Below are 14,626 nucleotides of genomic sequence, written 5' to 3' on the forward strand. Positions count from 1 at the left end.
CCACATGATGGCCCATCCCTAACGCCACCCGCCAGGGTCGCTGCCCGGGAGAGCATGCGCCTTCTCACTGCGGTGGGGAGCTCCCACCCTGCAGCCCACCCCGCGCCCCCCGCCCTGCCCTCCTGGCAGCACGCTCCGCTCCACGCGCCCTCCCTCCCCTCGGGCCCTCCTGGCGCCTTTCCTGATGCGGCCGCACATACACGCACGCGTGCACGCACACACATGCCGCACACCCTCAATACACACACCAGCACACGCTCCTAGGTACACACACACCTCCTACACACACACACACCTGCACCCTCTTATGTACACACCTCCTACACACACGCACCTACACACACACACCTCCTACACACACATCTTCTATACACAGGCACACACCTACCCACACACATCTTCTATGCACAGGCACATGCCTACCCACACACATACCTACATACCTTACTCTGCACACACCCTCTTATATACACATACCTCCCGCACACACACAGACCCACGCACATACCTCCTATGTACACACACACACCCCTCCTGCACACACGCTGACACCCTTGCTCACAGCTCCGACTTCCCATAGCACTCTATGTGCATCTCCGCAGCATTTATTCTGTCTTTGGTCTATTTACAGAAGAACTACAGCTTTATTTTCTATTCCTCACTCAGTTCCTGGCAAGGAAATTTGGATTTACTCACCTGTCCCTTTATCAATAATTTGTTGAGCACAAAGACAAAGATCTGAAAACCACACAACTCTGCTTGGGAGAGCGGGGTAGGAAGGGCCATCGTGTCCCGGTGAGCCTGGGTCACCAGGCCGGGGCCCTCGCAGGCTGGCCACAGGCGTCTCCCCACTCCCTGGCAGACAGGCCAGGGGCTGGACCCCCTGCCAGCTCTCAGGAGGGCTGGACTGGGGGTGCACACAGTCCTCCACATGGGGGAATAGCCACCTGTAGACCTGATTTTCCAGGAAAGACCAGAAATCTTTGCCCAAAAGGGAAGTACACGTGTTTGTGAGTGTGGATGCAAGTGTGTGTGACAGGCATGTGTGGGAGTGCATGCACTTTGGCGGGGGACAAGGAACGGGTGTGCATATGAGTGGACACGTGTGCTTTGGGGTCACCCCCCCTCCCCTCGGGAACAAAACCGCCCAGCCTGGATGACGGCTACCTGGAAGGTCACCTCCCGCTGCTCGCCGAGATCCGTCTTGTTCCCGACCAGCATCACCACCACCTCCCCGGCGGGGACCTGCCGCTCGAGGTCCTGCAGCCACTGCTGGGCCTTGCAGAAGGAATCCTGGCGGGCAGCAAAGCTCAGCGTCAGACTCGCGCGGGGGCTTCACCAGCTACGCCGGCAAACAGGCGGGTGTCGACGGCCGCACGGCGCAAAGGCATGTGCTCCAACAGGCGTGCGACAGGCCGTGCGACAGCCCCCGCCGGGGACTCGCCTCCAGGGCCCTGGACCACGCCGCAGCTCCATCTCCCCTAACAGGGCCGGAGTATGGAGGCTGCGGGTTGTTTGGGGTCAGACTCCAAGCTCCCGGGGCCCTCACTTCCGGAGCCCCCCAGGACCACTTAGTGCAGGGGAGTCTGGACGACTGGCTATTGCTGGCTCCTGACTGGGGGACCCTGCGGGGATCCTCGCCCTGCAGCTGAGCTGCTCCAGGGGGCGGCCTCCCTCGCTGCCAGCCTGGTGTCCTGCTGGCCCCGCCTCCACCCTCCACCCCCAACCCCCAGCCTGGGCTCTCTCCCTGCTCCCCTGCCCTCCCTCCTCCCCACCCCCACCCCACCAGGCTAATCCCTGCTCCCCCTTCCTGTCCTGCAGGAAGCACCCCCACCCCAGGCTGAACCTATCAACTCCCACAGGACTCTGCTCCACCGCTCCTGCTCTAGGTCCCTGCTCACTCGTACTCAGCATCTACCCGGATGCACAGCCAGGACCCAATTCCACAGGCACCCAAGGAATCGTGAGTGATGGGTGGTGGTGCATTATGCAGGGTGTTCTGAGAGCGCTGTGGAGGGGCACACACTCAACCGTGTGGCTGTAGGAGCAGGAGTTATCAGGGAGGGCTTCCTGGAGGAAGTGACCGACTTCCATGAACACATTTTCTACCGGTCGTGGCGGTTTCGCCACAAAGCACCAGCACGGGCTGGCCACAGAAGGCCTCCAGGAGACAGCATCCCCGTGCCCGGTGCCCGAGAACACAGAAAGCTTGCAAAGGAGGGTGGGGACACGCCTGAGGCGAGCCTTACCTTCCTGGTGATGTCGTATACCAAGAGCGCGGCGTTGGCGCCCCGGAAGTACAGGTGGCAGATGCTGTGGTACTTCTCCTGGCCGGCCGTGTCCCAGATCTCAAACTTCAGAGACACGGCACCCAGCTCCACCACCTTTGTGAAGAACGCACCTAAACGGGAGCCCGGGGAAGGGGACCGTCACCCAGGGGCATGGGGGCCCGGGGGGCACGGGCTTCCTCTGCACCTCGGGCTGGGCCCTCGTGAGCCCCGGGCTCTGCAAACGCGTCAGAGGGGCGTCAGCAAACCCCGCTTCTGGAAGACGGTGGTTCCCGCAAGAAGCAAAGTGTCACAAGCAACTTGCTGCAGACCCGTTGTAGGTTCTGCGGAGGCTTCGGGTGGGAAGAGGAACTCCCGGGCCCCAACACAAAATCCCCCGGACCACGGGACGTGGAGGGGGCCTCTGACAACCACGGGTCCCGCGTGTCCCCGCGGGCTTCCAGAGATGCAGCTGAGCCCCGGGGGCCTCTAGAACCATCCACACCCCTGCCCCATCGGCCTCTCAGAGGCCAGACCAACCGTGCAGGGAGGTGCTCACCGTCACCCCGGCTCCCCCCCAACTCCCTCCTGCATCCTGCTAACCTTCTGGCCTCGTGGACCCTCTCCCTGCCAACCTCCCTTCTCCACGGTCCCTGCTTGGCATCACTCGTCCTCCCACCTATCTGCTGCCTCCAAGGGTGGCCGCTGGGCCCCCGCTCCCTTCCAAGGACCCGTCTCTGGCAGCCTCTGGGCACTCCTCGCACACCCAATGGCACACGTAGACTTCTGTGTTCTCACCTGTCGCCCCCGGGGCCACCCCTTGGAGGGTGCTTGGACTCGTTCCCACCCCTGCTTAATAAGTACATGCAGGGAGGCCCCTGGGGGCTCAGCATCTGCCCTTGGCCCAGGGCGTGATCCCCGGGTCCCGGGATCAAGTCCCGCATCGGGCTTCCCGCATGGAGCCTGCTTCTCCCTCTGCCTATGTCTGTGCCTCTCTCAGAGAATAAATAAATAAAATCTTTAAAAAAAGAGAGAGAGAGAGAGAGAGAGAGTATAAACAGTCCCAGTTGGAGGGAGCGTGAAATGGATACAGCGCCTCTCGGGCCCCCCAGGGCTTCAGCCAGGGAGGCTGAGCAGGAAGGTGATGGTGGCCGCTGGGCTGCCTCGCCCTCCCCACGCGGGGCGGCCACCAACCAGCAAATACGCACTCGAGCACTAGATGTCACCATTTCTCCAAAAGACGTCACTAGGGCCCTGAGGCCCTGGGAAATGGACCAGATTCCCCGGGCTCTGGCCCCTGGGGACCCCAGGGCGAGGGGTCTGTGGGGAGCCCAGCGGGGCCTTGGGGAGCTCCCTGTGGCTCCAGCCCCCGCGCCGCTCGCAGCACTCTGCTTGGAGCTTTCACCTCCCCTGCTGGGCCCTCGGCTGCCGTGGGACCGGGGCCTCCGTGGTGGCCGGGGGTGGCTGGGCCTGGCCGGGAGTTCCAAGGCTTCCCTGGTGTCCCCCAGCAGGCTGACCCCCAGGAGGCCGCGCTCACTTGGGACTCCCACTCTGGCCCTGCGTCGGGGACACGGGGTGGTCTGTCCCAATTATGACTCTGACTCCGGCACCCCCGGCTGGACGGGGTCGTGCCCGGAAGCGGCTGGAACACCGTCCTGGCTCACGCACTGTTCCAGAGGGCCGAGCCCAGGGCCTGCGCAGTCCTCATCTGCGGGGCCACCGCACACGGTCTCCAACGGACCCAGACCCCCTGGCGGGGACCCAGCGACCCCCACCCACCTGAAGGCCGGACTTAGCTTGAAGGCAGCACCACCCGGGACAGGCCGACCCCTGCTCCCAGCCCTGCTCTCGGGACTGGACGGGGGCAGCAGGTGATGACCTTGAGCGGTAACAGGGGAACCTGAGCCTTCAGCAGCCTCGGGCCAGCCTCGCACGGAGAGCCCACGGCAGGGAGGTGCCTATGTCCCCGCGCCACAGGGGCCAACGTCAAGGTGAGAGAACAAGCCGTTTACCCACATGTAGGTCATTCGGCTCATATTCACTGAGAGTCTCTGGGGCCCACGGCCCAGGCACGCGCCCCCTCCTTTACTGCCCCAGCCACCTGCCGAGGGGGAGGTGAGCCCCGCATCCAGCTCCTCTGCTCACTGGAGCCACAACAAAAAGCCAGAATTTTTTTTTTTTTTCCAAAAAGCCAGAAATTGAGCCGATGCCACGCACAGAAACAAGAAATGGAAGCGTCTCCCTTCAGGGGGATTTTGAACAACACAGACTGCATCTACACAAACGAAAGGAAGGGTCTTACTCTCTCCTCATCTGAAAAAGTGGGAATATCGACCTTTATAATAATATGTAATGATGTCATAACTGTAATAGCATAATAACTACTAAATAATATGGAATATAATGTACTGATAAATGCATTATAATAACAAAATAATTACCTGCCTGATATTAAAATTATTAATTTTTATAATGATGTACTAATTGTAAAATCCACCGCCACAGGTTGTGGCATCTTAAGGCGCAGGAGGGAGACCCTGAGAGGTAAGTGGACGAAGCCAGCATTTCCACATGGGATTTAGCTCCTCGGGGCAAAGGAGGGCTTTTCACCTCTTCGTCCCCAGCATCCAGCACAGTTGCCGGCACCTAGTAGGTGCTCAGTACGTAGGCTCCAGCAGCACGGTTGGCAGCTGCTTGAATAAAGGATCGCCAAACTCAGCTAGAGGGTTGTGGCTCGGTGCTAATCTGCCCACACAGGCACGCACGCCGGGGATGGTGGGCAGGAAGCAGACCCAAAGCACCAGCCCCGACGCCAAGGCAGGGCCCTAAGCCTGGCTTGGGGAAGGAGGCGGGGAGGGCAGCCAAAGCTGCCCCGGAGGATGAGGGTGGTCCGGGGGCCAGACAGAGGACCGTAAGTGGAGAGAGCACACCCAGGCCTGCCCTTCAAGCAATGACCCCCCCACTCCGACCTGGGCCCAGGCTCCATCCACCTCCTGAGCTTAGCAGAACCTCTGAAGCGAGCGGGGGAGGGTGACAGCTTCATCCCTGACCTGCTGAAGGACCAGTGCAGGGTTCTGTGGGCAGGACAGGCCCTCACCCACTGTCCCGGTAGCTACCGCAGGCTGGGGAGCGCCGTCTGCCTGTCCTGGGAAAGTTAGGGACCTTCCCATCCACACAGAGCACCTGCACTCTCCCCGGGCCCCGCTGACTCTGGGTGTCGGGCCCTCCGGCCCCCCAGGGAGGGTCCCAGTTGCAGCCCCCCACCTTGGACCCAGCGAGGGCGGATCCCACGGAGCCAAGTGTCCGGCCCGCCGTGTGTCCACACCACCATCCCGGCCCCTCCCGCTGGAGCCCGAACAGTGGCCGCCCACTGCCTCTCAGGGGACTGGCGCCCTCCCGCTGACCGCTGGAACAGGGGGTCCTGAATGTTTCTGGCAAAGGGTCTTCAGTAAATATTTGTGGCTTCGCAGGACAAGCCCTCACAGTTGCAACTGCCCAGCTGCGGCCTGGGCCTGAAAGCAGCCCGCAGGATGTGCAAATTCGGGCGCAGGCCCTGTTCCTGGAAAACCTCATTTGCAAAATCAAGCAGAGCCCTTCGAGCCCTAGGTTGCAGGCCCTCGTCTTCCATGTGACCCCAAAGAGCTGCCTGGCCTGGAAGCTGCTGTCTCTCTTCCTCAGCTCGGCTCCGCATCACCGGTTCACACCTGGTTCACACCAGCTTCACACAGTTCACACGCAGGTGCACAGCCCTCGAAATCCCCGCTGGGCCAGGCCCCCTTCTATGGTCTCTGCTCTCAATGGAAGCCCCCCTGACACCAGACTTAGCACTTTGTTGTGTTGTTGTTTTTGTTTTTTTGTTTTTTTTTAAGTCCAGTATCGTGGCTGAGTCGTGTCACTTTTCCGCTGATGGAGACGGTCGCCCTGCGCCCCCTCAGCCAGCCCCAACCTCTGGCTTTACTAGCTCTCCCCGAGCTCCCCATCCTGGAACCAGCCCCTCACCCCTCCCCTGCCAGGCTCACCACTAGTGCCTGGGGTCTGGGCCTAGCAGATCCCCGCAGCCCCCATAGCCCCCGGGCACTCCTGGGAATCACCCTCCGGAGAAGACTGGAGGGCTCCCGAGGAGCTGGCTAATTAATGCACACATCAAATTTAGCATTGTGTGTCTAGGTCCAGTGAGCCTGGCATCTTCTAGAATCTTCCACACCTAGTGCAGGCCTGGGCAGAGGCCATGCCCAGCAGGTACTTGGTACATGAGTGAAGAAGGTAGTGAATGAATGAATGAATGAATGAATGAGTGAATGAGTGGACTCAACAAAGTGCTAAGCGGAAGGCTCATCCGTGGCGGAATCCAAGTCTGAAGCCAAAGTTCTGGCTCCGGGGGTGGGATCCTTCTTTCGCCGTGCTGGCCACCCACCAGGAGCGTTGGCATGGAGCGCACATGTTGAATTTCTCTATTTTCGGTGGAAAACAGGATTTCCAGCCCCAGGCAGGATGTGAAGAGGCCAACAGCCCAGCAGATGCTCCAAAGACCCTTTCCCCCTGAGAGCCACGACACGTCACCTCTTTAACAAGCGCGGTAAGAGGGTCTTCCCTCCCTGCGACCGCGACCCCCTGCCCCAGTCCAGGCCAGGTGGTAAACTGAGACCAGGCAGAAAGGGAGCCACTCTTCAGTAAACGACCCAGGGGAGCGGCATTGGCAGGCAGGGTGAGAAGCCAGCTCGTCGGGCAGCTGAGGAAGGCCCCCCTCATCACCCCTCACACCAGCCCCTGGGGGCCCGAGGTCCCACCCCTGAACCTCTGCCCCCTGCACCCTCCCGCTAAGCTGACACCGGGCTGAGCTCTGGATTCCACGCGTGTCTGACCAAGGTGGGCCTCATCCCCTCCTTGCAGTACTGGGCGCAACCCCGGGCTCCGGGGGACAGTGGGAACCGCCCTACGTCGGGGCGGTTGACAAGGGGCGCGCTGTCCCGCGTCACTTACATCCCACGGTGGGCAGGATGCTCTTGAAGTCATTCTTCACGTACCGGAGAGCCAAGCTGGACTTGCCCACGGAGCCGCTCCCCAAGAGCACCAGCTTGAACACGCAGGGCTGGCCCGGGGCAGCCCCAGGGCAGGGGACCCCTTCCGCCTGCGCCATGCCCTGCAAAGAGACAACACGTGCAGGGGGTTGAACGTCTGTCGCCAATCTTAGCAGCTTCACCCCCGGGCCCCGCTTCCCCGGTGGGAGGCAGAGAAGGGAGCTCAGCGTCAGAGGCTGGCGGCCTGGGCGGCTCCCCTGCCCCACTCCGCGCCCCGTCTCCTCACCTGCAGGGTGGGGTGAGCAGTGCCTGGGTGGCAGGTGTGCTGTGAGCCGCGCTTGGGAAGCGTCCTAAAGGTGCCCGGCGGGACCCACGGCACCCTAGGAGCTACATACCCTGAAAATAACCGTTGTGTGCTAGTTACCCTATTGGCCTGCTGCCCTCACGCCATTACTTCTCACTTTAAAAAAAAAAAAAAAAATCTATTACTTATTCCAAAAAGCACCAGAATCACCCGAGAGGCAACGTGCTCTCTCCGTGGCGGCCCGTGGGTCAGAGCAGGTGTTTCGAAAGCATCTATCTGAAGACAAAGCCCGTGTTTCAAGGACCTCAAAACCTCAGTCTTTCCCACTAGATCTAAAGCCTCAGCCCCTGTAGGGATAAGCCGTGGAGAAAAACAGCTCTGGGATCAAAACAAATTTGGGTAAATCCTGCATATTTTTTGTTACAGAAGATTTCTGTAATGGAGGGGATGGAGGCCGTCCCAGGGGGCCCCATGCACCCCCGGAGCTTCCACAATAATGAGCTGTGGCCGACCTGGTTTCACCCACACCCCCAAGCCCCCGTCCACCGAAGACTGGCGTGAAGCAAACCCCGGACATCCTGTTGCTCCATCTGCAAATCTCGGTCTATAGGCAGGGAGTCTTTTTTTTTCCCCCTTTGTAATTAATTTGTTCGAGAGATCAGACTGTCCTGCAACTCTGCGATCTGGATTTCGCTGATTGTTTCCCTGTTGTTACCACGTCCCATGAACCCTGTATTTGCTGTAGCTCGGTGGTTAGAACAGAAGTCTGATCAGACACAGGCTATCGGGGCGCCTGGGGGGCTCAGCAGTGGAGCGTCTGCCTTCGGCCCAGGGTGTGACCCCGGGGTCCTGGGATCGAGTCCCACGTCGGCCTCTCTGCAGGGAGCCTGCTTCTCCCTCTGCCTGTGTCTCTGCCTCTCTTTCTCTCTGTGTGTCTCATGAATAAATAAACAAAATCTTTAAAAAAAGAAAAAAAAAAGCTATCTTTTGGCAAGGATGCTTCCTGAGTGTGCTCTGCATTTCGTCAGGGGGCAAACGATGGCCAAGCGCATGGGGTGGTGATGCTAGGGGTCCCTGAAGACTGTTTCCAGAGCCACTGTTCCACTGGGAGCAGACTGGTGACGTTCGAATGTCACCACTTTGTCTCTGTTCATGGTCTGGGTCACTTGTAGGAAGAAAACCTTCCCCTAAAAGACATCGAAATTCCCCCCGGGGCAGGCAGTCCCGGAACAGTCCCCTCTCCCTCCTCACTCAGTGGGCAGGCAGGAGGGGGGCCCCACGGGTGACGGGGATGGAGGAAAGGAGGGAATTTCCAAGAGGAACAGAGACAGCAGCAAACCGGGTCCCCACCCCCACCCTCCCTCCGCCGCAGCTGTCCCCTGTCTGGTCTGCCTGCAGGGATGAGAGGGGAAGGAGCCAGCTCGGGATCAAAGTCCCAGAACCAGCAGGGCTGAGTCCTAAACAACTAAGGAGACTGTTCTAGAAGGGAAGTGACCAGGGAGTTACAGGGTCTGAGAGAAGGATGCGGGGCTGCCGCTGGCCCTCGGGGACAGGGAGCCCGACACAGCAGAGCCGGAGTCGTCAAAAGGCGTGAGGAACCCCTGCTTATGCGAGATTCGCCATCGTGCATGATGCTTACAGGGTCAATGCCTGATGTTTCCCAGGGGATTAGAGAGATGAAGCGTTTTAAGTTTTCCATTGGTGTTTTTCTGAAGCGGACACTGGGGAGCTGCCGGCTGCCGCGGAAGCTGCTCGATCTGCTCCGGCTTCTCTGTCCTACTGACACAAACCTCCTGCCACGGCTGCCACCCCTGATCACCCGATCAACCCTGTTGATACCCAGTCCCCATCACAGCAGTTAATAAAATAGATAAAAGTCTCTGCCATCGGGCAGCCTGGGTGGCCCAGGGGTTTAGCACCACCTTCAGCCCAGGACGTGATCCTGGGGTCCCGGGATTGAGTCCCACGTCGGGCTCCCTGCATGGAGCCTGCTTCTCCCTCTGCCTGTGCCTCTGCCTCTCTCTCTCTCTCTGTGTCTCTCATGAATAAATAAATAAAATCTTAAAAAAAATAGTCTATGCCATCATGCTGTCTGCGGTCCCCCGTCCCTCTTCTTGATGGAAATGATCCTGGTTTTTAACTGCCTTAACTCATAGAACTATTTTTTAACGACTTATGTCTCTTGCTGGACTGTAACCTCTCATGAGACCCACTTTACACAATTATCTTATTAAGATCATCTCACACGCACCAGGCTGTAACGTCTCATGAGGGCAAGGATGATATTCATTGATCACATAGTAGGTGCTCAATAAACATTTCCTGAGCACACTCAGGAGTGGCTCAGCAAAAAGCCATAGTCGGGGGGACATGCCGTTTCCACCACACGGTTTGCACGGCCGGCCAAACCCCAGGCAGCTTGCCTCGCAGGGAACCGGGGTACCTGCAGGAAGGCCGAGCAGAAGAAGCACGTCCCACGGGCCCCGGGAGCCGCTCCATGCAGGTGGCTCAGCCCTGAGAGGCCAAGGAAAGCTGAACGCTTTTGCTTTAAGGTTGTCACCTTGCACGGATGCTTGGAGGAGGCCGTGAGGGTGCAGGTGCCCACGCCTCACAGTGGAGGAGTGGGACGGACATGCTCACGCAACCCTGTCCGGCTCAAGCCACACAGGCTGCCGGTCTAGACACCTCCAGGGGTCCCGGGGTTACCGCACCCCCCCCTTTACGGAGAGGCCGGCAGCCTTTCTCAGACAAAGGTACAGAATCCGAAGCCAGAGCAGGCCGCGTTCACGTTCACACTGGCTTCCCGGGGAACTAGCACGGTCCCAGCCACTTGCAGAGAGCGCCAGCACGCGCTTCCCACGGGGAGAGCAGAGGTGCGGTGGCCCCCCGGGGCGCCCCCAGCCTGGCTCCTGGCCCACGGCAGTCAGCTCAACAGCACACCCTAACTTAGAAACTGCTCTTCTTTCTTTCTTTCTTTCTTTCTTTCTTTCTTTCTTTCTTTCTTCTTTCTTTCTTTCTTTCTTTCTTCCTTCATTCCTTCCTTCCTTCCTTCCTTTCTTTCTTCTTCTTTCTTTCTTTCTTTCTTTCTTTCTTTCTTTCTTTCTTTCTTTCTTCCTTCCTTCCTTCCTTCCTTCCTTCCTTCCTTCCTTCCTTCCTTCCTTTCTTTCTTTCTTTCTTTCTTTTTTCCCCAAACTCAGAGAAACAGAGTAGAATGCTGGTTATCCAAGGCTGGGCGCAGAGAAGGGAAGAGACCAGTGAAAGGGTGCAAACTCCCAGTTCGGAGACGAGCAGGTTCCGGGCATCGGACGTACAGCGGGGGGTCAGAGCCCGCGCTACCGAGTTACATACTCTCAGGAGGGCCCTGAGACGGTAGCTCTTAAATGTCGTCAGTGCCAGAAAGACACAGTGAAGATGAGGCAGGATGGGGCATGGGGCGGCAGCTAACAGCGCACGGTCATCACGTCGCGATGTATCGACGTGCCAAATCCGCACCGTGTGCCTCTCGAACTTACGGGGCGTTGGATGTCAAGTGCGGCTCAACCACGCTACAAAGAAGAAACCCCTGTAAGGATGGACCGTCCCAGCTCTCTGCGGCAGCCCAAGCTATTACGTCGTTTCAAGCCAGAAGTACCTAAGGCTCCTGCTTAGAAGCAGGTGGCCCGTTGATTTGTGCTGTGATTTTGCACAAAGTCCTAACACACCCACAGCGATGCACTCTCGAGTGTTCAAAGATACCCCCTCAGGTTCTCTTTGCTATTTATGCGCTCGGAATAATAAAGCTCTTAAGGCTAGAAAATCTTTAGCCCAAGACATGTCTGAATCAATCAAAACAGGTGGACTATGAATGAACACACCACTCCTACGATACCACGTTCCAGCACGTTGTCCCTCTGGCAACGATACATCTTTTTGTTTAAAAATAGTATTTTGCTATAAGTATAAACACGTCGTTGTCAGCATGAAAAAAAAATTAAATCACCCATAATCCCACACCCTTAATATATCCAGGAAAGGCATTTTGCCTCTTTTCTTGTTGGTTCTTTTTTTTTTTTTGCTTTGAATCCTAAAAACAAACAAACCAAAACCCATAGCTCTAACATAACATCATGCATCCTACCTTTAAAAAATCAATACGCAAAAAAAAACCCAATATGCATAAAAATCAGCTTTCCGCATAGCTGCGTGTGTTCTAATGCATTCAACGTAATATGTTTAATGACCACAAAACATTCATTCCTACAGCTTTTCCACTTTGCTAAGCCATTTCCCAGATACTGGATTTTTTTCTTGGTCATAATTGTCTCTCAGTAATATATTAGACTACAGAAAGCACTATTGTGTTTAACTTTTTGTGTGATTACATGTTGAAAGCTTCTAATAATCAGAGGCTAGAGCCCTCTATTCTGGGAGAAAATTGAAAATGTGACTTCTGACCCTGCCTCTAGAATTTAATCAAGAGGGGGTTATCTGAAGTCTTTCTAAATACAAAGCTGTCTTCGGGATGGGGACAGTCGCGGTTAGGGGGAAGCGACACCCTCTGTAGCATCTTCATTTGGAGCTTTTTACGATTTCTTACCAGCTCATCTCCTTTCCACCAAAGGGAAAAAGAAAGGATCGCAAATCCAAACCAGTCCTTCCACGGGGTGGGTGGAGGGGGGGGCGTTTCAGGGAAGGGTCTACGGTGCTGTCCTCCTTGCCCCGGGGCGTGCGGGACACCGAGATTAGTGGGGCTAACAGCATCCTGATCCATCCCAGACCGATCCCTGGAGGGGCTCCTTTCCCCCGCCCGCAGTTCACAGGCGAGGCCTGGAGCTGGACTTTTTCCAAAAGCCACTGTGTAAACAAACATCTCCTTCCGGGAACCTGACCCAGCCTGCCACGGGGGATCCCAACAAGGGCGCGTCCGGCCCCGGGGGGAACAAACCCTCCACCCTACACTTTGCCCTCTTGATTATGTGCACGAGGACAGAGGTACAGACAGACATACACATACACGTGTGTATACGTGTGCCCACAGACACACACACATACATGCATGTATCCAGAGACACACGCATGCATACGTGACCACAGAGACACACACGTGCATACATGTACATGCAAACACAGACACACGCTCACACGGGTGCATACATGTCCACACAGAGACACACACAGAAGTATAGAGACACACAGAGATACACAGACACATATAGGCACAGAAACAAACACATATAGACACACACACACACACGCAGTCACGAGCACCTGCATATGCACACACACACATTCCCACACACTCTGCAAAGTGCACAGAAATTAAAACAATGACTCACGCGTTCCCCGGGCTCGATCACCTCCGGGAAGCCTGACAACTTGTCATCACAGGGTCCTGCAGGACCCCCGCCTGTGTCCCCTTTCTCCCTCCTGTGGCCTCGGGGGCAAGGTCTGCTTCCCCCCACGAGCTGGCGGGGATGGTGGTGGCCGGGCCGCAGAGGTTCTGCTCCACAGGAAACAGGTAAGGAGCAGCAGCAGCTCTGGCCCCAGGGAGGCCCTCTCCCCACCCCCACCCCGTCCCCCGCCCCCCAGTCCCCAGGTCAGGTCTCCTCCTCCAGTCCAGGGGAGGCTCCCGGGCAAAGTCCACAGTGGTCATGTGTCACCTGGGACAGGGCGGGGCGAGGAGGCTGGACTGGAAAGACGCTGCCGCCACAGGAGCACCCGGCGCCCCGGGGAAGCCAGACAGACTCCCATCTGGTGGTTGGGGGTCACCCGCTCCAGGGAGTGTCTCAGCTTCATGTCTGCCTCTCATCTCAGAGCCTAAGGTTTCCCCTCGGCTCCTTCCTGGGAGCAACACAGATCTTTGTTGCACTGAAAACTCCAAGCCCAGGAAAAAAAGGATGTATTTTGGCCAAATGAATTTATTCCCGGAGCCTGCTCTTGTGCGGCCCTGTGCCCAGAGCCAGAGGCAAGCCAGGGCGCGCCAGTCCTGGGGTCCTGAGGTCCTGGGGTCCTGGGGTCCTGGGGTCCCGGCCTCGGACACCTGGGTCCTGGCTGGAAGCTGTGGCTGGATGGGCTGTTCCCTGGATGAGCCCTCCCGGGTTTGCCTCCACCCTGCGGCTCCTCCCGGGATGGGAAGACCCGCCGCAGGACAGGCCCAGGGGTCTCCTGTCCCCGGAGCTGCCTCAGGGGGACACTCCTCCCGGGTTCCCACCCGCCCCAACCGCCACCCTGGGGCCCTGAGGTCTTGTGTTGGGGGTCTCCGTGCTGGGTTCCGTGGGGATGGGGGCTTAGCTCTGGGCTCCACAGGGATGGGGGCTCCACGGGGATGGGGAACGCCGGGATGGGGTGCTCCACGCTGGGCTCCGCAGGGATGGGAGGCTCTGCCAGGATGGAGAGCACAGGGATGGGGGAACTCTGCGCTGGACTCTGCGGGGATGGGGAGCTCCACACTGGGCTCTGCCGAGATGGGGGGCTCTGCACTGGGTTCCATGGGGATGTCCGTCCCACCACCCCTTCAGGACCAGCTTCTCTCTGCTGCACCCACACCACCTTGGGGGCTGAGGGCTCCCTCCTCCACACGGTCCTTCCCTCTAGGCCGTGGCCACCTCCCTGAATCCCACCAGCAAGCTTGGCCCGGCGCCGCCCCGCACTCGGAGACTCAGGAGCTCTCCCATTCTTGCGAATGGCATCCTCAGCCCCCCACCTGCAGACAGGTAACGTTCTGCCGCTAGCCCGTACGATGGAGGGTCCAGTTTTGAAATAGATGAGTGCGTTTTTCTGTTTCAACGTGGATGGGCTTCGCCCCACTCACAGTGAAGCACCCACCTTCCCGCAGGTTGGGGGAATGGGGCGCAGGACGAGAGGGAGCTGTAAATGCCAGGGACGGGACGAGATGGTTAATGGCCAGCATCTGACATCCAAACCGGGGCTTTGTGCCTGCAGTCAGACGTGCATGTAAAAGCCAGGCCGGGCCGAGAAGAGATTTTCGGAGTCCGTTCAGCTCCCACATGACTCCCCAGCTGCCCGGAGATTATATTATTGAGGGTCCCATGGGAGGC

At 58.2% G+C, this 14,626-nt stretch overlaps 1 protein-coding gene and 1 long non-coding RNA gene across 6 annotated transcripts in view; one reads left to right on the plus strand and one right to left on the minus strand.

Annotated features, from left to right (window-relative positions):
* RAB17 (RAB17, member RAS oncogene family) overlaps positions 1-14,626 on the minus strand; it is a 39,286-nt gene that overhangs the window by 8,566 nt on the left and 16,094 nt on the right. Inside the window, exons 1-5 of one of the 5 annotated variants that reach the window (XM_038574294.1) lie at positions 12,905-13,142; positions 7,572-7,681; positions 7,248-7,407; positions 2,250-2,401; positions 1,168-1,293 (exon numbers count right to left, since the gene is read on the minus strand). In XM_038574294.1, coding sequence (XP_038430222.1) covers positions 1,168-1,293; positions 2,250-2,401; positions 7,248-7,404 — 435 coding nt within the window. In that variant the 5' untranslated portion in view covers positions 7,405-7,407; positions 7,572-7,681; positions 12,905-13,142. Of the gene's footprint in view, positions 1-1,167; positions 1,294-2,249; positions 2,402-7,247; positions 7,408-7,571; positions 7,682-12,165; positions 12,367-12,904; positions 13,143-14,626 lie in introns of those variants that run through there. The other 4 variants (XM_038574292.1, XM_038574293.1, XM_038574291.1 and 1 more) reach the window with 4 other exon arrangements.
* On the plus strand, positions 3,946-8,499 carry LOC119865974. Its single transcript, XR_005378889.1, has 3 exons — positions 3,946-4,258; positions 6,739-6,843; positions 8,016-8,499. It is a non-coding gene; the product is annotated as an uncharacterized LOC119865974 (long non-coding RNA).

The sequence above is a fragment of the Canis lupus genome, chromosome 25, assembly GCF_011100685.1.
Source record: "Canis lupus familiaris isolate Mischka breed German Shepherd chromosome 25, alternate assembly UU_Cfam_GSD_1.0, whole genome shotgun sequence".
Lineage (NCBI taxonomy): Eukaryota > Metazoa > Chordata > Mammalia > Carnivora > Canidae > Canis > Canis lupus.